General features: G+C 46.2%; 1 protein-coding gene across 3 annotated transcripts in view; it reads left to right on the forward strand.

The window, feature by feature from the left end:
• Positions 1-25,860, forward strand: part of N4BP1 (NEDD4 binding protein 1) — a 510,620-nt gene that overhangs the window by 353,325 nt on the left and 131,435 nt on the right. The window contains exon 7 of one of the 3 annotated variants that reach the window (XM_069607047.1): positions 24,680-25,685. The exons of the other annotated variants lie outside the window; for them this stretch is intronic. Coding sequence (XP_069463148.1) covers positions 24,680-24,695 — 16 coding nt within the window. The 3' untranslated portion in view covers positions 24,696-25,685. Of the gene's footprint in view, positions 1-24,679; positions 25,686-25,860 lie in introns of those variants that run through there. 3 annotated transcript variants of the gene reach the window in all.

Consider the following 25,860-nt stretch of genomic DNA (forward strand, 5'->3'; position numbering starts at 1 on the left):
CAGACGACGGGCAGCTTCGAGGAAAGGATCAAGCTCGACGAGAGCTTCCGACGAGCTATACGGTGGTGGGGCACCCGCGCGCATCTGACGGCGGGCATGGACTTCCAGGCCCCAGCCCACCAGGAGACTGTGACCACGGATGCCTCCCTGGAAGGGTGGGGAGCGCACACCGAAAATCTGCACGCAAGGGGACTCTGGCTCCCGACCGAGAAGTCCCTGCATATCAACATCCTGGAGCTCCGTGCAGTGTTTTGGGCCCTCAGGTCCTTCCTTCCGTCCCTCAGGGGCAAGGTGGTGAGGATCTTCACCGACAACACCACCACCATGTTTTACATCAAGAAACAGGGCGGAACCAGGTCCCCAGCGCTGTCCAAGGAGGCGCAGGACCTGTGGCATTGGGCCGTCGCCCAAGGGATTTTTCTGGTGCCGTTTCATCTGGCAAGGATAAAAAACACCATCGCCGACTCACTCAGCAGGGAGCTGCGCTCGTGCCACGAGTGGGAACTACGGCAGGATCTGGTGGATCGCCTCTTCCGACGGTGGGGCACACCCCAGATCGACCTGTTCGCGACGGCGACGAACACCAAGTGCCGGAGGTTCGCCAGCAGGTTTCCCCAGACGAGGAGCATGGGCGATGCTTTCTCGTTCCCCTGGGAGGGCCTGTTCCTCTACGCGTTCCCTCCTTTGCCTCTGCTAATCCGGCTCATCAACCAGCTCAAGAGGTCACGGTGCAGGATGATCCTCGTCGCACCTGCGTGGCCGAGGCAGATATGGTTCCCGGACTTGCTGGACTTGTCAGCGTCCCCGCCGATCAAGCTGCCGGCGGACGCGGATCTACTCTCCAGGGAAGGAGGCGCCATCCTCCACCACGACCCGAAGTCGCTGAACTTGCAGGCCTGGCTCCTGCAGCGCTAGAGTTTGGAGGATACGACATACCGGCCGATTGCAGAGAGGTTCTTGCAAAGGCCAGGGCGTCCTCGACTCTTAAATGCTACGGACACAAATGGAAGAGGTTCTCTGTCTGGTGCCGCGCACAGAAGATTAACCCTCTACGGATTACGGCTCCCCAAGTACTGCCGTACCTGCTGACGCTGGCCAAAGCTGGTCTGGCACACGCGTCCATCAAGTTTCATCTTGCTGCGATCTCCCGATACACCAGAACCACGGGGCGGACGTCCTTGTGGTCTCATCGTCTGGTGAAAGAGTTCATGAAGGGACTGTTCAGATCGTTCCCGCCGGTGAAGGCTCCGGCCCCGGCGTGGGAGCTCAACGTGGTGCTGACCAAGCTCATGGGACCTCCGTTCGAGCCTCTGCACTCGGCCCCGTTGAAGTTTCTATCGTGGAAAACAGCTTTTCTTGTGGCCATCACCTCCGCACGACGAGTGGGAGAGATCCAGGCCCTTTCCTGCAAGGCCCCGTACTTGACTTTCCACGACACGAATGTAGTGCTCAGGACGCACCCCTGTTTCATGCCCAAGGTACCGTCGGACTTCCATCTCAACGAACCCTTGGTGTTACCTGTGTTCTTCCCGTCGCCTTCGTCGCCGGCTGAGAGGACTTTGCACTCACTGGATGTAGCTAGAGCGCTGAAGTTCTACGTGGACCGCACGAAGGGTTTTCGGAAGACGTCACAACTCTTTGTGAACTTTGGACCTGTCAATCAGGGGAAGGCTCTCTCGAAGGCTTCCATCTCCAGATGGCTCTCCGGCTGTATCATGTGCTGTCACCGGTTGGCAAACCGACCGCTGCCTGGCCGTCCGAGAGCCCATTCCACCAGAGCGATCGCAGCTACCACGGCGTTCCTATCTGGTGTGCCCCTGCTGGACATATGCAGGGCTGCTACGTGGAGGTCGACGCACATCTTCACGAAATTCTACTGCGTCGACCGGGATTCCAGGGAGGAGTCCAGGGTCGGCCAAGCAGTGCTGCGCAACCTGTTCGCCTGAGGTGAGCCTGGTGAGGAGGTAAGATGCTTGATGTTGAGTTGATGTGATGCTTAATGTTGAGCCTTTGCCACCTCCCGTGGTTGTGCATGTGTGTACTGCTATGTATTCTTTATTCATGAGCATGTGAATCCATGCCAGACCCCATGCTGGAGAAGGAACAAGTTACTTACCTGTAACTGTTGTTCTCCAGCATGGGTCTGGCATGGATTCACATGCGAACCCTCCCGCCTACCCCTCTGTGGCTCTTCACTTGGTCATACTGCCACTTCACGTGCTTCCAAATCTGAAGATGGCTGCCAGAGGCGGGGCTTAGGTAGAGGGCAGTCATTGGCTGTGGTCAGTATGACGCAGAGACCAGTGATTGGTTATTACTACGAAAGACAGATCAGAAACGAAACTGATACTGGTTTTTTCTTTACCGAGGATTCCCAGCCTGACGACGGGGAATATTCATGAGCATGTGAATCCATGCCAGACCCATGCTGGAGAACAACAGTTACAGGTAAGTAACTTGTTCCTTTCCTCTTCTCAGAAGTGGGTGGTGCATTGTAATCGCACATACAGTATGGCGGAAAGGTGACAAAGTATGAATATGGAAAACTTGCTCGCATAGTGACTACTGTACTCGCAGTTCAGAGTCCTGTTTCCGCCATACGTCACTCCCTTCATTTTCCCCTCCACCTGCCAAACCGCTCAGGAAAGGCTGGCGATTCCAACATGTGAAGGACCAGGGAGCAGGGGTGGGACTAGAAGGCCATATTTAACTCTTTCCTGTCCCTATATTTTTCCTTCTAATCCAAAAAATTTCTCTTTCTCAACAAAAATTCTTGTCCCTAACTTTTTTATTGCTTGAATATTGTTTATTTGCTTAAGTGTGATTTGGTTGAATTGTCTAAATACGTTTTTTCTTTTTGGAATACCACCCAACACATAAGTTGTTGATCTGTTTTCTTCTTTAATTACAATTGAATACATCTAAATATTTTTCGATATAATCACTTGATGGCTTACAGAATTTTGATTTGGCTTACATCAGAATTTTAGTGAAATAACTAACATTGTAACACCAATAACCATTTTTTGAGATTTTCTGAATTTATCCCTCATCACGGTGCAACCGTCTCTTTACTGTTCATAATTAACTTTGCAGCTCCACCCATGCACACCTGTATATTTGAACTGAAAATGATCATTTTGAGGTGCAAATGTCTTCAGTCCTATCACCTAGTAGGGACGCCAGTAAAGTATGGACTAAAGTAAACCCTTGACTAGGAGCCTTTGTTGACAGAGATTACAAGCAGGATTAGACACAGGCGAGGTGATGCCGGCTTTCTGCGTTTGTGGGGCCTCAACGGATGCAACAACCATACTCGTGGCTTGCATTTTCCTGTATTGTCTACTCCATGCTGTGCCCCATTCCAGTACCTTTTGTGCCATAAGCGCCATCAATACAGCCCTATCATAGATGGGGGTTCCCCTGGTTACATCATCCAGTGACAAGAGGAGACTCTCTTCTTGTAAATTCAAACAGTTTGATGGCTCTGGCCATGAAGTCCTTGTGGGGACATATTTATAGATGCAATACAGCCATCTCCTACACTGCAGCTGATGGTGCCACAGCCACCACAACAGCTGCCTCTTCCAAGACATGCCTCTCCAGCTTTTCAGCAGATGTTTGTCACTGCCAGCAATGTGTCACTGCCAGCAATGACTAGACAACCTATTCCGCTGTCTGTTGCCCACCTCTTCCCTGTGGGTATGACCCCTTGGAGGCATGAGGGGAGGTTGACTATGCTATCCACAGCCTCCTACAGAAATGGAATCCATAGTGGCAGAGGAAGAGGGCCAAAATCAATTCCAGGAGCTACTTATACCGTTAATGGAATTCATGAACCTATTTGTTCTTTAACCCCAAACGTTAGTCTGGAGTACAGGCAGAGGTCTTTTTTGGCATGACAGGCAGATGCGAATCCTCCCGCACCCTGGTGTTTTCAAGAAAGCATAAAGTGTGTGGGACAACCCCACAATACTTTATCTGCGGAAAAAGCTTTTGGATGCCAAATTAAGACTCAAGCAGACTAGGTGTGTGCCTCACTTCTCATCCATTCCCACAATAAGCAGTTGTCCTCTTAGCTGTGGCTCAGGGCAGGGGCCCTGCCTTCAAAGCTAGCACATGCCCTGGCTCATAGACTCATCGAAAAGGTGGGTACAGACCTGTACAGTTTTGGATAAGTATACCAAAATGGCACCCTCCATCCGAGACCAGCCAGGAATTACGTTGTTATGGCAGCCTGTAATGCGCATCTATGCTAGTACATTGCAGAGTTTTCCAGTAATCTCCTCGTGACAGGAAAGAGTTCTTTTCTGCGATGATGGGTGCAAAGCAACTGGCCCATGATCCAAGTGTCTTCCACAACAAGAGGCATGCGTCTCCCACTTGATCTGAGGCATGAGGCTCTTGTGGAAATTGATCAAGGCAATTCTGATGCCCAGTACAAAGTTCCCACCCATCCCACCTTTTTTACTCCCTCTTTCACCTCACTGCAGCCCTTAACTAAGAGGCGGCAGACATTGAACGCAATGTCACTGTTGACCATTATGATCCCGAAGAGCTGGTCAATTCCCAGAAAACAAGCCAGGTGTTCCAAGTCTTCACGGCTTACAATCTCTCTGGACATCCAGTAGACCACTCCTTCCCATGTACTCAATCCAGGAAAAGACTGAAGACCAAAAGTGTTGTTTACCTCCATCGATAAAGCTGAAGGTTTGACTGCGCCATGCCCATGTAAAATCTGATACCAGTGGAAGGTCACCATTTGCTTGCTCAATGAAAACAAGTGGTCTCTGATCCCAGGATCCTCTTTAGCTCTGAATTCAAATTACCCTGCCCCACAAGTTGTAGTGAACAATGGAGGTGAAAAACAGTTGTGGACGATTGAAAGAAAAGACAGAAATGAGAATCTTTCCAGAACTTCCCATATTCAATGATGGCATCACCCATGAGAGTTTCAAGAGGGTTACTGACACTGCTGATTTTGGCTCCACTGTATAGAGTGGGGGGAGGTGGCTGTCTGGCCTGGGTCTCCAGTATGCTTAGATTGGAAGTACCCAAAAATCTCAACAACAAAAAATACAAAAAAAGAAAACTTATGTTAGATTTAATCGAATTTTGGTTGTCCGAAGATTTCGATCAAATTCACCATACGGTACCATTGTAGTGAGCAGGGGTCGTGGGGGTGTCCCCCCGCACCCTTATTCGCTACAATAGTACGGCGGTTGCAGGGGTGTCCACTGCTTCATGTACATAAAGTTGTACAAAAACAAGAAGACCCTGTGGCGCTGGATCCCAACCACATAAGTGAAGGGAACCGGAGTCGCAGGGAGCTCTGGAGTCTTCACACAACGAGGTGTGCCGCCAACAGGTAAGTCGGAGGCGTAGGTGGGAGGTGAGGTAAGGGAAAGCGCCTGAAATCCTGCGCGATTTCACCGCAGCACATATTTTGAATTTGACTTTTCGAATTGGAAATTTTGCAATGCACTGAAAGCACAGACCCCTTAGATGTACATCCCAATTTGGTGATTGCATCAATCTTTCCTCAGATATAACTCTTGGCCAGATCCACCAGTTCAAAGCTCTCCCTTTTTATCTGAGCTGCGCCCCCGAGGTGTTTACAAAGGTCAAGACTGCTTCCATTTTCCACCTTCTCTTCGCGAGCCTCCACATCTAACCTTCCTTGTACTACTGACTGAATCCAGGCCTCGGATACACAACTCTAGTTTCAACTGCTTTTCAGGTAATGTAGGAAGGGCAATTGTGAAAAACCGAAGGGTCTTTCTCAACCTACTCCCTGGGGATCGTCTACATAGGTGGCCAGGGGAGGGCCATTGCTTTTGGATCCCGATTCTGGGGGCGGATAAGTGAGGGAGGATCACTTGGGTAGGGGGTCCTCGGAGATTGGGGAGGGATTACCCGAGGGTGAGACATGGTATCCCCACTTCCTTGATAGTGACCTATCCAACCCCCCCACCCCCAGCCGTTATAGGATGCGTTAAGACGCACTCTTCTTATGCCCCCCCGCGCCCCCCCCTGATAATCACTGAGGTACTGTGACGAAGAGGAGGAAGTCTAGGGGAATGCAGACTTCCTATGAGTAACACCAATATGGTACTGGGACGAATAAGATGCAGATCAAGGCACATTAACATCCTCATTGGACCTGGCACACTTACGAGGCCAGGCGGGGTCAGGCAATTGACATCGACCATGCCCACCTGCAGCCTTTAGTACTCAGGCAAATATAAAAAGGGCATACATTCAGCAGTTGGGAGGAGAGCTGTGGAGCTGTGGCTGCCCAGAACCAGCTGGGGGAAACCAGGACGCTGAGGGTTTGCATGAAGGAGCGCCCTACTGCAGCGTGGCTAGAAGCCTGCCACTTCAGCTGCAAGAAAAGGTCCAGAGAAGGGAGCCAGGCTAAACTCTTTTCATATTAAGTGCTTGTTCCCCTGTGCCAGGACGAGGACCCAGAAGTGTCTCAGCGGCACTTACGGAGACCCTGACCTCGGACTGCAAGGACGTTGCCTGTGAAAGGAAGTAAACGCAACCGGTAAGGCAAGCGTTGTGAAAGTCCGGTGTGTTTGACTAAAGCGAGCATGATGCAATTATGCCGCTCGACCGCATATAGTGAAAGGCACTAGAGTCAAACTGACTAAAAGGAATGATATGTCGCGAATAGGAATACCCCTTGTCGAAAGACTATGCAAGCGAATTGGAAGCTTCTGTGAAAAGTGGAGCTGTGCGCAGCCCTGAAATAGGAGGGAACTAGAGATCTAAAATGGGGAGCATCATTCCCAAACCTGATTATTAAAAAAAAAAAAAAAAAAAAAAAAGGAATGTCAACTAAGCAAGGAGTGTTGAAGCATTGGGGTGGCCCCCAGGCAGGAAGGTTATCCAGGAGGGCCGCAGAGACCCCACAAGAAGGACAAAGCTCAAGTAAAGTAAGTTACCTGGTTGAGCGACCAGTAATGAGTGGACTGTGCGGTCTGTCAGCTGCGCCACAATCAGGGGTGTCCTAGCTGTGGGAAGGAGCGGCCTGTTGTATTGAAGCTGAAAGTCAAAAGGACTTTGGTTGAAGTGTGGAAGGGAATCCCGCAAGAATCCAAGGGATGTGACCTTTTCCCAGTAATTTTTTTTTTTTTGAACTTTTGTGTTTGAAAAGGAAGCAACATTGAACCAGGTGAACATTTGTTAGTTGGAGGACAACCAAGAGGGTCTAACATGGGGCAATGCAAGCCTGGGATACCCGTTCAAAAGGTGAATCCTGTTGAGGACAAGGTACTATCAAGTGAATTCTTGAGAACCGGGAACTTTATACACCCAAGTGCCTTGAACTTGGGGAAGGGAGCTACAGAATAGCTCCTTCATCACATTTATTTTACTTTGAACACTATTGAGTTGGTTAAATCCCATACACCATCTTACTCTGCAGAAGTGAGGTCAAGCATAGGTTTTGACACGGACAGTAATTTGCTTTTGTGTGGCACTCTTCCCTTAGTTTTCTTTTCATTACAGAACATTCCACCCTTCGAGATGGGGCAAGTTAGGCATTATCCCATGCTGACCATTGAAAAAAATCTACTCATCGTTCTGTTATCTCTTGATACCATGCCTGTCTCACAGCAACCGTTTCACCAGCACTGGATTCAGATGGGTAAAGATCCTGGGCTGGGCTTTTTCTATGAAATACAGGATTCTGGTCAGTCGGGCTGCATAATCCTAGTTAGCCAATTGAGCACTGGCTTTTCTGTTCTAAAGGATTCCAGGCCGACGGCCTCTTGTTTTCTGGTGGTTCCTGCTGCAAGGCATTGTATGAGGGAGGCACAGTTGCTGCTCTCTCTTCACTGTGGTCTGGAGACTTCGGCACACTCTACTCTTTTTCAGGTCCCCACGTCGCTAAAGCTAGAGTTGGAATACTTAGGTCACCTGTTAACATGGATTTCTAAAATCAACCCGGTGGGTAGGTTTTAGGAGACCACCCTAGTTATGGTGAGCTGGGAGACTGAGTTTACAAAAACCCAATAAAGGTAGTGTGGAGAGAAGTCCGGGCTTAGTCTTAGTGTGAGCGTGGTCATCGGCCTCAGTGAGTCCACAGAACAACAAACAATAATTCAGCCTATAGTCTGTTATAAAAAATAGTTTTTTATTCAGGCCTTTATGACAACACCATGAAATTAAACTAGTAGGTATAATATCACACAAAACCATGTAACACAAATATATACATTCACCAATAGGTTCACTTATAATACATCACTAAATGACTAACCATGTGAAACGGGCAAGTACTCGGGTGTAGGTACAAATGATGAGAACCAGTCACAAGTACAATTCCCTTTACTTACTAAGTCCAGCACTAAGATATATGGGGTATAGTGCCCAAAAGCAACAGGTTCCAAAACAAGTTTTCTCTCGGGAAGGTGTTTGATACAGGGATGCAATGGACTTTTGGTGGGGATTCAAAACTCTTTTCAAAGTTCAACAAATACATGTATGTTCTCCTGTCTTCCAGACCCAAGGTGAAGCAAGGAGCAGGATACTTGAACCAGGTCCGACGACCAAAGATAAGTAAGAGGGAGATGAGAGCCAAGGGGGGTTTTGCGCCCAATGTTATCTTATGGAGGACCGGGGACTGGGGGTTTGCTATGTTTACTTACCCCCTGACTCAGATTTTCTCAAGAGTCACAATGGATTGTCTGGGGGTAGTAGGAGCACAGCCTTACGTCCTTTGTTCGGGTGAGAGGTGCTGAGGGGTTACATGTTCGAGTGCTCTTCCAGTTGGTTGCAACTGCAAGATGCCAACCCAGATGATGAAGAAATGCAAACCTCTTCTGGTCCCTTCATGGGATGGAAAGGTCAGTTCCAGCAATGATCACCCGTTGAAGGCAATAATAGGTGTCCTTTCAGTCGTGGTCAAAGAATCAGCACCACTTATGTGGATGGATGACGATTTCCAGCTGCGAGAACTGTTTGTGACGGGCAGAGCTGTAGCTGATCGCAGCGACGCGGTACAGCAGCCTCTTTTCAGTCTTTGAAACATACCCTCTGGGAATTGAACCTCTATACAGGAAATAGTCATCCTGCCAGGAAATTACTAAGCACAGGGTATCAAAGGCTCTAGTCCTCGGAGGTAGCCAGTCTCTGATTACGACCATCTAGTTGCTGGTGATGCATAAGTGTGGGGACAATTGAGACTTACCATAGCAAAGGATAGTCTACGCTAGAGACCCCAGGACACGGCTACACCATCTACCGCACGTCCTGAATAAAGCCTACCACACAAGCTCCATCAAACCGCTTCACCTTGGGCCGAAACAAAATAGCGTCGACGATTTCTCCACAAACTCAGTGTCCACTCTGTACACTGATTGTTTTCTGTTCACCAAAATGTATTCTGTTCTGTGTTCACATTGTATTTGTAAAGCTAAAAATGTCGATCAACAAAAGCAAAACATGTTGGTTGTTCACTTAAATCCAGCGCAATTGACTGGGTTGTACTCACTTGTATTGTATACAGAAGTGTAAATAGAAAGTGTCTCTGGGTGCTTTGTTCTTTTCACACTTGAGAAATATATGTCAATTAAAAAAACTCGAGGTCAAAAATTCTGATTGACTCTGATAACATTTGAAAGATACGGTTTGTTTTGTGTAGGAGTATAACAAGTTTCATTTCTCACCCTGATTCTTGTGATTATATAAAAATATACGCCCACCTGGGTTTATCAGGGTTTAGCCAGGTGCCCTTGTTCATTATTTGAGTCTGAAGGACTAGCCAGTTTCCCCATAAAAAATTAACAAAATGGAAGTGAAGCTGAAGGCTTTAATTCTCTTCAAAAAGTCAGGTCTGGATCAAAAACAGAGCGAGAAGAATGGGGTTCCATTTTAAAAAAAAAAAAAAACATTAAAAAAAAAACAAAAAAACAAAAAAAAAAAAACTATGAAGGGAAAGATGCAAAAAGAAAATCTTTCCTAACATCACCCACCACTCTGTCTTTGGGAGTTCTTTTTATACACCCGCCTCTCAGATTTCCATCACAACTCTTCCCTGACCTACCCTACCCCAGCCCACATAGTTTCTTCCCTTGTCTCACCCCCTTCTAATAGTTGGGGGAGGTCTGGGGTGAGGGAATCTAGTTAATCAACCGCCCATTCAATCTCACGGTTTAGCGTCCTCGTTCCTGAGGAGTTAACCTGTGGCAAGCTACACCTACTAGAAGAACCAGTCCATCACCTTGATGCAGTCTATTAGACTTACTCTAGTAAGTGGACCAGGTTTTGCCTCTAGGGACAGGTCTCAACTCTCCAAAAAGTACAACGGACCAGGTACTGTGTTTTTGGCAGATTGTGGCTTCTGGTTTAAAGCTTGATCCCCACCAAACCTATTTGTCAAAAGGAGCATATCTGAATTCTAATGGTCCAGTTTCTCTTGTAAATCTCGTGGCGCAGTCATTTTAGTAGTCATATGAAGTAAATGTGGAGCAATAATGGTACAAATTCAATCTTCCCCTTGTGTTGGCCATCAACACAGTGGCTCCCATGACCCAACGTACAGCCAAACCGTTTGCACATTGCAATACCTGGTTCACCTCTGACCTCAAAGCACTCTATGCGAACAAATGAGCGGCTGAATGGAGGAATAACCCTTCTGCATCCAACAAAGCCAGTTTCACCTCCTTAGCAAAGCCCTACAAACACGCAATACTTCTAGCAAAAAGCTCTATCTATAAAACAAGAATTGCCAAAGCAAATTCGAGCACACGTGAACTCTTTGCAATCTTATGGGAATTAGAATTCCCTGTACCCCCCAGCTACTAACGGCACCAAAGACAGCACCTGGTGCTCTAACATACAAAATGCCCTACTAGATAAAATCACCCCGCTAAAGAAAAAGCTTCAGCTGAAGAATAATACCCTGAATAGCTGCCCCCCGGATTACCTTTTTGCTGAGCTGTCCGCGCGCTCGCAAAACCTCTCGCTATTCAACTTCAAGCCGATTTCAGTACCTGATGTTATCCAGATCCTGAAAGGTATTAAACCCTCTAGATGCCAAGGGGATGACTGCCCCGTTAAAATCATTAAGGACTTGTGGAAGCGCTCACCCTTCGTCTCGAGACTTACCAACAAGTACCTGCTTGCCAAACCTAGAGCTCACTCAAAAAGAAGAAAGTTAGTTAGTGCAGGCCTTCTTGAATATCCCAGTATCTGAGATGGAGTGCAGATCTGTTTCTGGCTCGCTTTCGTCTATTGGTCAAGCAACCCTAATGAAACCTCTTTGGTAATCTTCATGCTTGCTTTTTTTATCTTCTTTCAACTACTCTTCTTTCCTGTCTCCCTTCTTTGTTTGGGATGGTATTCAATCTTTATGAATAGTTATGAAAATGTCATGATATTGAAGAGTTTTGAATTTGTTCTCCAGCATTGGGTCTTTCATAGATTCACATGCTGTGAATATTCCCTGTCAGGCTGGGAATCCTTGGTAACAGAGCAGTTTATACTTAAACTGAAAGCTTTGCCACGTGTGTGCTCTAGTAGTCATTTTGAGCCATATTGCTCAAAGCCAATAGGAACACCTCCCTTAACTCCTCCCCTGTTGTCCATCTTCAGATTTGTTACCGCACGTTCGTGTTGGCAGCCCTCAAATGTTCTCCAAGTTTTCTTTATTAAAAATGGATTTTTAATACAAATTTGTTGAAAAATACCAACTTTTTGACGGCTCGTCGACAACCGGCGCCGATGGCAACACTGCAGAGTCCGTGGACCGTTCCCACCACCGGTAATCTTAGATGTTTATGGTCTGTGTAGTTTGGGCCTACCTCATGGCACAGTCTACGAGGAAGAGCCTGTTCAGGGCTTGTGCGTTCAGGGCTTGTGCTGTGAGCTGAAAATTGTCTACATTGAAGACCATCATGGTGACTGTCTCTACCTGCATCATGTAATACAGGACTGCAAGATCTGTCAGTCTTTCTCCAACAAGACAGTACAGGATCATCACTGGCGTCTTGATGAGTGGCTCGAGGATGTGGACTGGGCCTCTGACTCCGCTTCAGTATGGAGCCATGCCCCTCTATGGCTGGGTAGGATGGCCCAACAAACCACCTCCATTAAGAGGTCTAGGTTGCATGAAGTCCATGCCAGCAGCAGAAAGGAGCACAGTGAAGATTCTGACGAGCTGATATTGTCTCACAAGGACAGGTCATCACCCAAGATCAGTGCCTAGTGGGTCTTAAAAAAAAAAGAGCAGCCAAGGCCTTTTCCAGCGCCTGAAGGGGGCGTCCTCATCCGGCAAGTCCACTTCAAAGTCTAGTGGTCACTCTTCGCCGTCAACGGTTAAAACTACCCTGTCAACGTCTTTGAAAATGGTGCCAAGTAAGTCCTCGTCGATGCTCAAGTCTTCCTCCAGATCTTTTATGCCAAAATCATCTGCATCGTCCATGAACGAAACAGACGACGATCAAGCAGGCTACCGCATAGATTAAAACTTTGTTGACTGTGGTGCCCTTGTCGACGACCCAGTCGGGCACAACTATCTTCTCGTATGATTACGACCACAATTGTGATGGGCATTTCTTCCACCGCCACTAACACGGTGTCCGTGCTAGCTGTGCTACCACAAGTATCGTACTCGAACCTCGGAGTGGCAGTACTCCGAGAAGGGACCATCGTAGTGGAGCCAAGTCTCTCTTCCTCTGAAGAGGTAGAGGAATAGAATGTAGAGGCGGTAATGTCATCTCCCTTTTCCGTGCAACGCAGGACACTATCTGCTAGGAAGCAGCCTAGGTCTCCACGTTGTGAGGCAAGCCTTATAAGGCTTCCAGTCCTGCCACCCTTGCATCATCCCCTTTGGGTAACAAATTGCCTCCAGTGAAGCCAACTCCACCACTGCCGCCACAGAGGGACATGCCATTAGACATTTTATCCACCCAGACTACACTGGTGGCTACATTACAGCAGAGGTTTCCGGCTCCAGCCCTAGTCCCGCATCAACGGCCTCCCGCAGATGTCCATGGGCCATCCAGGGAGGAGGATGGCATTCCATGACTCCCGAGGAGGGTTGAATGCCAGTCAATACCCCAGCAACTGTCAGACACATTGACAGACACAGGTCCAGACCATCTAGACGATGTGGCCTCAATACATACGTCTCACAGTGATGAGTTTGAAGATTTCATCACGACTGATGTGGAACCTGATGAGATCCCGATTAGAGACTCCCCCAGATGAGGTCGGGCTGTTCTATGCACTCGTGGCCAGCACAAGCAAAATGTTCATCCTCAACCCGGAGGTTCAGTGCAAGGGCAGTGTCTTGTGCCAGAGTACAGAACAACGCAGGAAATCGGTTATGGCCATTCCTCTTTTGGAGGATGTCTGGGAGGAGGGTCTGGTCACCTTGACGCATCCCACAATGGCCTCTGCAAAGAAAGACATTTTTGACAAAAAATACTGTCGCCGCCGCCAGGAAGAAGTCCCCCAACCTGTCATCTGCCTGCTCTGTTCACCCAGACAAGGAGGTAAACGCATGGATGCCTTCGGCAAGAAGGTCATTACCACCGCAGCCACAACTATCGGGGCTGCAAACGCAATGGCCATTCTTGCACGATATGATCGTGATTTATTGTATAAACTGGGCCCCATTCTGGAGTTTCTGCCGGATGACAATAAGCAGGAGGCTATGGACATCTTCCATGAGGGCCAATTGGCATCAGACCATGCCATCACGGTATCAGTGGACATCGCCGACACTGGATTTCACCTGCTTGGTAATGGGGTGGTCCTTCACAGACAGGGGTGGCTCAAGGCCACAGACATTCTGCCAGACGTCCATTCCTGAGTCATAAACATGCCTTTTGACAGCAAAGACCTGTTCGGGAAGATGGCGGATGAGGCTTTGAAATCTATTAAAACACACAGAGACCACTTTCTCCCTGGATACGCTACAGCAAAGGCGCCAGTCCTTTCGCTCTGGAAAAGCAGGTTACGGCAGAACTTCACGGGACAACCCACTCCACCTACCAGTCATCCTCTTCGTACAAGTCACCATACTCCTTGGGGGACCAGCACAGGAAGTCCCAATCCTACAGAGGTTCTCAGCACTGCTGTGGTTCCTCCCAATCAAGGGGCGAGTCTGGCAAGCAACCATGACCAGCGCAGGGGCCAGTCCTCCCGCTTTGGCACCCAGTGGGAGGACGACTGTCTAGATTCATCAAGGAATGGAAAAATATCACATCAAATAAATGGGTGCTATCCCTTCTCCAGCAGGACCACTCTCTGGAGTTTGTACATTTTCCACTCGACATTCCACCCACACACGAGCCAGAGAGGTTACGGCATCTCCTGCTGCAAGAGGGGATGCACTACTGGCAAAATGGGCAGTGGAGAAGGTGCCAATGAATGAGTTGGCTACAGGAGTCTACTCCTGCTACTTCCTGGTAAGGAAAAAGGCACTGCAGAACAAATCACAGGATTGCAGACTCGTATTGGATCTAAGAGTGCTCTACAAATTCCTAAAGGTGCAAACGTTGTGTATGGTGACGCTGCAACAGGTGCTGTCCCAGCTGCAGGAAGGAGATTTCTTAGCATCCCTCGACCTCTAGGACTCCTATTTTCACATCCATATTCGCCCCTCATTCCGGCGCTACCTTCGCTTTGTAGTGGCAGGAGTACACCATCATTTCAAGGCCCTGCCCTTTGGCCTGCGTTCGGCTACGTGGGTGTTTAACAAGCGCCTTGCACAAGTGGTGGCTCACCTACAGCGGAGGGGCATCCACGTACACCCATACTTGGACGACTGGTTGGTGAGAGCCCCCTCCTACCCGCAGGCAGAAGTCAGCACCGCATCCACCATCCAGTGTCTACAACAGCTTAGATTTTCCATAAACTTCCCAAAGTCACGCCTAGTGCCATAAAGACAGGCGCTGTACCTCGGAGCGAAACTCGACACATCGACATGCACCACCCAGACCCTCGGATGAGAGAGTGGCATTGCTGCTGGCAAAGGTACACTGCCTCAACGGTGCCCAGATGACCCCAGTCTCCAAGTCGTTGCTGGGGATGATGTCATTGTGCATCCCTTTGATCACTCACTGCAGGCTGCATGTGGCAGGTGCAAGAATTCCTGTACAACAGATGGATACAGGCATCTGGGTCCTGGAGCGATCGATTACCCTAACGCAGGCGTTCAAATGCAGCCTTCACTGGATGTCTGTGAGGGAACATCTGATGAAGGGTGCCCCATTCAGGCTGCTGGACCATCGGGCCAACGCCACTACGGATGCCTCCCTGGAAGGCAGGGGGTGGGGGGGAAATGTTGGGACCAACACACGAGAGGCCTCTGGTCCGAGGAGGAAAAGAGCCTGCACATCAACCTGCTGGAGTTGTGGACGATCTTCTGGGCCCTAAAGTCCTATCTTCCCCCTCATGGCAGGGAAAGGGGTGCGGGTCTACAAAGATAATAAAACATCAATGTTTTATATCCGCTAGCACGGGGGAACCAGGTCCCCACAGCTATCCAAGGATTCTCAGACCCTCTGGCACTGGGCACTGCAGCACCAAATGTTTCTCATTCCCCTCCATCTGCCAGGGACTGGGAATACTCTAGCAAACTCCCATCAGCAGGGAGTTGTGTTCTTGTCATGAGTGGTAGTTGCACGAAGATCAAATTTGCCTGTTCGAGGCTTGGGACACACTAGAGATCAACCTTTTTGCCAATGCCGACAACACTTGGTGCAAGAGTTTCCACAGCCGATTTCCCCCATCCGGAGAGCTTGGGGGGACACCTTTGCATTTCCATGGGAGGGAAGTTCCTGTATGCATTTCCTCCGATTCCGCTGGTGCCTCGAGTCCTCCACACCTTCAAACTAGATCAGTGTATACTGATATTAGTGGTCCCTGCATGGCCGAGACCGTTTTGGTACTCTGACCTCGCCCTCTTGTCAGCTGCTCCTCTCAAGTGGATTCACACAAGGCTCTCCTGTTCAGGAACCCTGGGGCAGTACTGCACCACGACCCAGCCTCACTCCATCTGATGGCCTGGCTCCTGTGTTTTTAGAGTTTGGATACTTGTCCCTTCCACTAGACTGCCAAGAAATCCTGACCCGGGCGAGAGCCACATCCACTTTGAAGTGCTACAAGAGCAAGTGGAAATACGTCCAGGTGTGGTGCAGGAGCTAGCAGTTGAGGCCTCGGGCCATCTGGCTACAAAACATTTTGCCTTATTTGTTATCTTTGACTCGGTCGTGCTTGACGCATTCTTCGAAAAAAAGTGCACCTGGCTGCAATTTCCAGTTAACACCATACCGAATGCATTCCAGCCCTGTGGTCCCACTGTCTGGTGAATGTTGTGCTCTCAAAGCTCATGAAACCGCCTCTTGAGCCTATGCACCAGGCATCCACCAAGCACCTTTCCTGGAAAACCGCTTTCTTGGCGGCATTCACATCGGCCAGTCAGGGGGAGTGGGGGGGTGTTGAAATACAGGCATTTTCCTGCAAACCGCCGTAGTTGACATTTCACTAGGAGAAGGCTGTACTTTGTACTAACTCAACATTTATGCCTAAGGTGCCGTCCTCCTTCAATCTGAATCAACCAATGGTTTTGCCAGTGTTCTTCGGCACTCCATTGTCTCCAGCGGAGCAAGCACCGCACACGCTGGATGTGGTCTGCGCCCTCAAGAACTATGTGGCACATACTAAGTCATTCCATTTTATGGATCAATTGTTTGTGTCCTTTGGACCTGGATTGCAGCCTGCATTTCATTTTACCATCAGACCAGGAGGCCACTGACAGGCAGGACCAGGCTCGCTCCACCATAGCGGTGGCTATTACCACTGCCTTCCTCTCTGGGATCCTGCTGCCTGACATTTGCCATGCAGCCACCTGGAGATCAGTGCATACATTCACCAGGTTCTGCTGTGTCGGCAGTAGATTACGCAGAAGGATCTAGAGTTAAGCAGTCTGTTCTGAGAATCCTTTTTGCGTGAGATTAGTAAGTCTCCAGTGGTAAATTGTGCTGGGAGTTTGCCTCCACCCATATTTAGTGTTTATTAATACTACTTTATAAGCCATTCACAACATGTGAGTCTATGAAAGATACAATGCTGGAGAAGGAATAAGTTACTTACCTGTAACTCTGGTTCTCCAGCATTGGTATCTTTCATAGATTCACATGCATCCCTCCCACCTACCATGCATAGCTCATAATTTGGCTGTTGCTGCCACTCCTGTGCGCTTTCCAAATCTGAAGATGGCCGACGGGGGAAGAGTTAATTCAGGTGTTCCTATTGGCTGTGGGAAGTATGACCCAAAATAACTGTACTAGAGCACTAAAGTGACTGATAGTTTTCGGTTTGTTTAATCTGCTCTGTTTCCGATTTTTCCCAGCCTGACCTAGAATATTCAAACCAGGTGAATCTATGAAGGGCACGAATGCTGGAGAACCAGAATAACTTAAGTAACCTATTCCTTCTGTATTATGGGTCTCTTCCTTAAATTCATAAATGCATGCCCTGAGAGGACACTAAAGGAGAAAGATGATAATTCTTGAATATTCTTACTGCTCCATTACATTTAAAATTAACTAAACACTAACTGCGACTGAGGCTTAATGGATGCCAGAGCTGGCTGCCTGCCTTTCTGTTGCGAGGGTGGATGAGGGAGGCGATTCCTTTCAGTTTAATAGAACAGGCTATTTGTTAATTTATTTCTTAGTTGGTTGGATAGTAACAGGTTATTTTAAAATAACTTATCAGCAGTTTAATTGTACATTACATCAAGATAAAATTGGAAAAATTAACTAGGTGGGCTTCAATGTGGATTGAGTTTTCTCTTAGTGTTCGAGATTGCGTGCAGCCGAGATATTCATTAATTTAATTAATTTACACATTTGGTCACTTAATATTAGGCAATCTATCCTAGCTGTATCAGATCTGTACACTTTACCTAGGGGGTTGCTGTGGAAATGACTTTCCTCTAGACCTGAGGACTAGGAAGCCTCTACTTCAGGAATGGATGGCTTTCCTTTGGCTGTGTCCCATTGATTATATCGTTGGCAAACATACTACAGTTTTCAGTGAAATGCAACTCTTGCTTTTAATGTGTGTCCCCATGCAGTGTGTTGAAATGTAAGCCAAGGCTGATAATAGAAACAAAACAGCATTTAAATTTGCTTTGGTTTATTGAAAATCGAACAGCTGCACAATTTCCTGATTTTGTGGAGACTTAAAGCGCACCTGTCCATGGGGGTAGGGCGTTCAAATTTACTTGTATGTGCATTAATCCGAAGTCCAAAAATAAGTCTATGGGGCAAGTAGCATGCACTACCATCAGTACAAAAGAATAATTAGAATTTGCATGTACCGTGAAACTGGTCTGCAGACACAAACTCAATATCAGGCACAACATTATATGCAAAAATGGTCGACACTTATTGGTACAAATGTTTTAACCAATATTTATATTTCCTGAATGTACTGGGTGTAAAGCTATTCTGGGTCAACATTACTGTGCGTTGATTGCAGCAGAAACATCAGAAATGGCCGCCGGAGAGCGAAACTGCTCGCTAAAAATCACCCAGAAGTGCGCAGGAAAAATCTGAAAAATAGGCCACCATCCACTTTTGCCTATGTCAGTGGTAACACAGGAGACAACTGCCGAAACCCATTGTTTGGCTGCCCACAGAGCAAAATGACTGCTAAAGAAACAGAGCTGTGTGGAAATCCGTTTTTCTTGGTTGTAAAATTTGCAAAGATCATGGCTCACAAGCCACCCAAAAGATCCAACCTCCTTGTTGGGTGTTAAACATCATTCTACTTCAAGAATCCACATAAATATAATGTCAGCAGAAGGATATTCTATCAGAACAAAATCCACTTTAAAGATACTTGCTGGAAAGAAATATGTCAAAAATGGGTGCAATACCGTTACTCGCCTCTGTCAGATGCTGGCGATCTCTAAATCTGTCAGGTGAAACTTGTGTCTCAAAAGCTAAATATGCCTAAGAAGGGACATCCATCAAATGCAATATAGGGTGCCACACATTGATTTTCATGTTGAAAAAGACTGGAATTGAAGATATGTTTGCTTATTCTAAATTTGTAACTGTAATTTTTCACAAGGAACAATGTCACAATTGACTATAAGGTAACCTGATTCCGCTAAAACTTCAAAGAGGTTTTCCCCCACTGGAGGTGCTAATGAGAAGGGGAGGAGACTTCCTCTGCTCCCCTGGGAAAGGCAATGGGTTCCTTGAACTGAAAGAAAATGCTAATTCGGGTGTGACTGACACCAACTGCCCAGGAAGACAAGCCCATGTGACTCTCTGGCTCAGCCAAGCCTTGGAGGTGGGCCAGACTGAAAATGTGGATTTGAAACTGAAGTAACTGTATGTTTGTGGAAAAGACGTATAGCAAATTGTGCTGAACTGGTAAAAATATGGGATTTATAGGTTATTAAAATGAAAAGTTTGCTCACAGTTTAGAAATCTGGAATCTGTGCGACATTCAGAGACTGAACCACGAAAAAGTTCATATTCTAGCAATTATGATTATGTTAAGAACATGAACATTTCCAGGAATATGCCCAGATGGTATGTGCATGCATGTGTAAAAATTGGTACAGAACTGACACTGAGTAACCTCCCAAAAGCGTGAAAAATTGTCATTTATGAACCAAAACTCGTAGGAAGAGGAGGCTTGGACAGAAACTAACCTTAGTCAATTTGTCATGTAATTATGTATTATTAACAAATTGTGCATATTGGAAATATGTTTTTGGGAAAATAGAATTTCTGGGTAAGAACAAAGAGGGATTTTTTCTGGACCCTAAACACCGTGTCACTCTGACACATCATGACACACTGTTCCCTTCTCAAATAAGGAGAGGGGGAATTCTCTGACCTATCAGATCCTTAGAGAGTTGGGCATAGTATAATCAGCCTCCCCACCCCTTTGGAAGATGGAGAAGTAGGGACTGTTGAGGACCCAGAGAGACACACATTCACTCATCACTGATCTACCGGCGAAGCGCTCTGAAGGAAGATCCAGAACCGGACTCCAGAACCCTGAAGCAGAGGCCCAACCCAAAAAGCTGAACCCTCTTGCAACCTGATTTTAACCCCTAAACTTCCACATGGCCTAAACCATTCAACAGCCTGGCTGAGCTGTTTTGCTGCTTCTGGCCAAGAACCCTTGCTAGAACCCAAGATCCAGATCAGTCCAGCAGAGCTGTAACCCAGAACCCGTCAGATCCAGTCCAAGAGGCCGTGCAGACCAGAGTGCCTTGCTGAGAGCAGAACCCAGCGCCTGAGACCTGTCCAGTGGCGAGCAAATTCCAGCCAAACTTTTTGTCACGACCCTCGCCCAAAACCCCCTCTGGCAAACCCATTGGCCAGGTGGAGTCAGGACTCGGGCCTCTAGAGCCTGGCATCCTCTTCAAAAGCCCTCATGGGGCCAGTCCTGGCGCCTATGGCGCCAGGCTCATACACCATGAGAAACAATGTGCTGGGAACTACTTTATTGTATTGTCTGCCAACATGGAGGCATCCACATAGCTTGGTTCCCAAGAACCAAGCTATGCAGTCTAGTGTTTTGGGTGTGGTAGCCTAGGAACTACTTTACCTGGACTATTTTGTTGGGGCTATTTAAACCACACCCGAGCAAGACAACACACTTCGCATTACTTTGCAGCTTGCAACGTGACGCTCACCGTGTCCAGCTATTCCCTCGAACCTCTGAGAAGCAGAACCTGCAAGGAGACAAAAGGAACATCATCATCATCAGCAGCAGCATCTTACCTGCAGTCTTCATCTTTAAACACTCGCAGCTACTGAGAACAGCTTCCTCGAATCTGCACGCCTCCCGGACAGAACGACCTGAAAGAGGAAGATAGAGGCAACATTAAAGAAAGCAGTAGAGACGTTTACAAATTATGAACTGCTCAAAAGGCTTACCTGGCTGGTCGCCTCTCGGCTGGCACCACTCCGGACATTCCACTCTCGCTGAAGAACACCGCGACCTACAAGGAAGGAAAACACAGGTTAGCAAAGGCAAGACTTCGCAGCACTGTGCATAGCGCTTACTTACCGCATCATAGCGCTCTTAATGCGCCATCATTTATCAGCGGGGCTCAACCAAGCCAGTTCGCCGCGCTGAAGCTCCGCATACCTAAGGGAGAAAAAAAGAGACATTTTAAACAAAGGCATGCAGGATAGCAACAAAACTAAAGAACAGCAATAAGACCTACCTGAACAATATGAAACGGACCGGCGTCAGTGAAGTAACTGGACCGCACTCGCCCATGAAAGACAACGTGCCCCTGCAAAGAAGGCAGGACGGAGAGCATGCCTAATTCTACCACAAGGTGAGGAGAGGGCGTCAGAGGGACTGAAAGCATACGGGGGTGGAGGGAGGATACGTACCCCAGTCGGTCAGTCTTGAACACACTCCTCCTGTATTTTCAGGCAGAACCTTCCCCGCAGACCACATCAGGGCAAAGCTGAGAAGCATATCAGCGAGTAACCCAGCCGGGTGGCGTCCCTGTGGATACCAGGTGAGCGTAACACCTTTGACCAGATCTTTGATGGGCCCATTCCATTCCAAAGCCATAGTAGTGAGTATTTAGCATAGAACTGCCCATAGTCATCTCTTAGCGAAGTAATCTCATCCAAACCATTCCAACACATCCATAACTGCATTATTGAATCTCTTTTGTCTATCTTAAATTCTTCTCTCATCAACATAATCCTGTGATAACTGTAGTGATAATCATCTTGGCGCTAATATATATTTTCTGGAGAAAGGCAATCGTCTCAGGCATATAGAAACCATCCGGAGGCGCCTCTGGATAGGTGGCTGCGCTGTCCGTGTATTTTGCTGCTCCATAGACTCCCTAGTGTTAACAAATCTTTGTTCCAAATCTTCAACAGCGCATCTTTCATTTTGAAATCTTGACCTTTTTGAGAAAAATCGACCTTCACTAAAACTTCTAACTTCTGAACCGTACGTGCTAGGAACGGAATTCAAATGTAATTTTGAAGCTAACATCCTCAGCTTTCAAGCAAACCCATAGTTTTATAGTTTTGCTGTAATCGCCACATGTAAAAAAACAGCTATTTCTTGCTTTTAACTTCTGAATTTCGTTTTCAATCTGCTAATCATTCTACAATCATTGCTAGTTTTGACCTGAACCAATCCAAAGCAACTTTCACTAGTTCTGAATCCCATTAGCGAATTAAAACCATTTTTAGCATTTTTTCCATCACTTCATATTACATTCAAAAGCATTTGACCTGTTTAAAATCAGCCCTGTTTCTCTCTGCTTGCTGGGGGGAATCGGGATTGAAACTGCAATTGTTGATTGTTATTCCTGAAACCTGTGTGCCCTCATTACATCTCTTCATTTTGCATATTGGGGGGAGTGAGTAGTATCAGGGGGAAAGAGTGATCACCTTGTCGTTGATTGAAGTCATATCAAGTTTTATTTCTGTGTTGCATTCTTTCCTATCATTGCATTTCCTTGAATCCATACAAAGTTATCCTCTGCTACATTATTCTTTCTATTCCTACTCCTAATTGATTAAATAGATTGTTGATATTGTGATATTACCCATTGCTGATCATTGTTCATATTCATGAGTGTGATATTTAAATATTGTACATATTCATAAAAGTGTGATATATATATATATATATATATATATATAATTCTTTCAATAAATCTTTTAATTTGCAAAATAAACCACCTTCTTGGTTCAGTGAGACCGGGGGGATTCAAAGAGAGGGGCATTATATAAGGGTACATCATCCAGAAATAAAAGAACTTTTGATATAAAAATATATAAAGGGTTTCCATTGAGCATCCCATACTAGGCATTGACTTATTTGGAGTGCTGGGTTGAAACCACTTACAATTCTTTGGCCGTAGCAGTGATATGCTACCCCAAGCAATTGATATGTACATGTTTAGGTTTCATCAGCTCCATATTTAAACAGCTTACAGAAACCACAAACTGCATTTAATTATTGCTCGAAATAAGGTTCAACCAGTTCCATAGTTTTCCATGTATGTTGAAGGGAACATACATTCTATACATATGTGCCTAAGAAAGTAACGGTTCGATGATAGTTGAAATGGCTGCATTAGGGAGTTTCCTAGATCTGTTCTGTCTGGTGAAGGCAAGTATTAAATCCACACTTGTCAGATGGTTCAGCGTGTTAAATATGCTTACTTGGATTTAGTGAGGTGGGTATGTGAGTGTTTTGTTCTACTCATTAAATGCTGCTAATTCAGGTTCGCCAGATTTCCAATGTAACCTTTTGAAATTGCTAAATGCAGTATGATAAATTTGGAGCATACCACCGTTTACTAAAACGGTGAGCTGGGGCGTGCACAGTCACCAGGGATAGAATTACCCAAAGGAAGTACTTGGATGAGGCAACGTAGAGAAATGGTTTTGAATATGTGCAACAAGTGGTGCCATGGTATTGGGAATGACTATGGGATTAGTAGCCAATGCAATCTCTGAGGATAGCTCAGGGGCAACGTGCTCGCCTTGGAAGCAAGACGACACAGAGCAACACAGGTTCGATCCCCGGGTCTGCACTTAGAAACCTCTGGGAATTGAGCATGTTATAAATAACCTATATCATATCATAATCACATCAACAGGAGAGCCCCACTATTTGAAAGACGCAGAAGTTCTCTGCATTCATTGGTGCCTCACCATCAGTGTCCTCGGTTTCCCAGCAACAAATTGCATTGTTCCTCCATATTTTGGTTCTTGGAACCTTAAAACATAGTGCTAGAGGTTATACTGAATTTAATTCAAGGCATGGTTGGAAATTGGAAAAGCATGCGTGTGATTTGTATTTGGTAAAAAGAGAATGGCCACACGTCATCAAATATAGTGAAGGCTGTTGTCCTCTTTGTTTTAAGTGATCTGTGTATGAATAGATTTCTGTGGCTGCAGGCAATTCTCAGTCAGAAGTAACTACGTTTAAACCAATGGTATTTTTTTTTGCAAACCTTCATTGTGCAATATTATGCAAAGCAGTTGATTGTCTATTAATAAGTAACTCATTTTGTAACGGGGGTACAGAGGAAAATCCAGGATAGCAACTCTTTGTATATGTGTAAATGCACATAGTAGTGGCAACCTAACTAGAGATGAAGATTTGTTGCCTATAATGACTTGAAACCCACACACCTATAATTTCATTTTGTATCTGTAGGTTATAAGTTTACTAATTGGGTGGGGGATCTTCTGTTTAATGCCACCATAGAGAGCCTACCAACCTTTTTCAATTGGAGTACCCATAACCTTAAAACATAGCTCATGGCTCAGTAAGCTAGCTAATTTATACCAGATGCTCTTTGCATTGTGTATGTGTTTTTGGGAAAGGGTTACTCTCACCTACCACCTCTCGTATTTCCAAGTGGGTAGGTCATTAAGTGCTAGTGGTGTATTTGTTTTAAGGATCATTATGACTACTTTTGGGGTGTTGAAAAATCTACAGATTTGCAAATCTTCTGATTTCTTGATTTGGAACTTGAGTTGGCAACACTGAAACTAAGATTGTCAAAAGACGCTCATCCTTGTATGTTGCATGTTTTTAAAGTGGATATATGTAAACAGTAGTAGTCGTGTGATTACAAGCTGTTGTCTGAAGATCCATTTGTTATGTTTTGTAGTTTTTCATCTTGGTGAGCCATTTGAGGCTGAAATGTACGTTTCCTGGCTGGTGAAGTTGGGGTCTCCATCCGTTTAGAACACTTGGGTTGAAACCATGGCTTACTCGTGTCATACAGGATACCTCCTTGGAACAAGATTTGAAAGCCGTGTGGATTCCCACCCACGAGGAGTTACTTGTTAATGTTTTCTCTTCAAAGTCCCCGTTTGCAGATTGTTTTGTGCTAGTGAACTTCTTCTGTTTCTGAATTGGACTCTAACCTACTCTTCACGTTCCCAAGAAACATTGTTCACAAATTATTGTAATGGACTTTATGGGGATAGTGAAGGAAGCACTGACGATTGTTTGTGAATTCACTTATGGCCAGGATCTTTTTAACATTTAAAAGCAAATGGATTCCAAAACCATCTTAAGCACTTTGGGACTTTGATAACATTTGTAAATGGCTTTTTCAACTTAAGCCTTTTAACGTTCACTGGTTTTGATCAAAGAAAGAGGTCAGCTGTAATGCACTTATGAAATGGGTTTAACATCCTAGCAAGTGAAGAAATGTTGTTCCTTTTCAAGACTTAATTACTTTTATACATTGAGCCATGGGTCTAATCTGATAGTGTAGTTGTACTTAGATTAACATGGCATATCTAAAATAGGTTTATCATGATTGGTAGACGATTAGCATACATGGGGAACTTTTTGCTACTGCGTAAAACATTTGGCCAAAGGTTATAAAATAACCAATGTCTGGAGAACTGCAATTATCAAATGCAAATCACTTGGACTATTAAATAATGGGGCGATAGAACCACTGTAGCAAATTTGTATTAAGAATTTGGCTTCTGCTGCTGCCTGAAGTATTTTGATGTGAAGAACTCACTGGGACAGTTTTGTTATGTTTTAAGAGCTCATATTCTTGAAATTTGTTTTTGAAACATTGCAAGATGTTTTAAACGGGGCTGTGGTGGGAAAGATTCCCATTCACACTTCTTAATAAAGAATGTTTTGTGGTATCCAGTGATTTCAACGGTCCATGGCAATGTACAAGTAGATTGGATGCAACGCCTGGTTTCTAGTTTTAATCATGCTCTGGTGGTTCGCATATACAGATTAGACAAAGAATAGGTACTCTCCATTGGTAAATCCAGACCCTGCTGTTGACCCAAACATCAACCTGGTGTTGTCACT

This window comes from Ambystoma mexicanum, chromosome 1p, assembly GCF_040938575.1.
Source record: "Ambystoma mexicanum isolate Mex_15411 chromosome 1p, UKY_AmexF1_1, whole genome shotgun sequence".
NCBI classification, from domain to species: Eukaryota; Metazoa; Chordata; class Amphibia; order Caudata; family Ambystomatidae; genus Ambystoma; species Ambystoma mexicanum.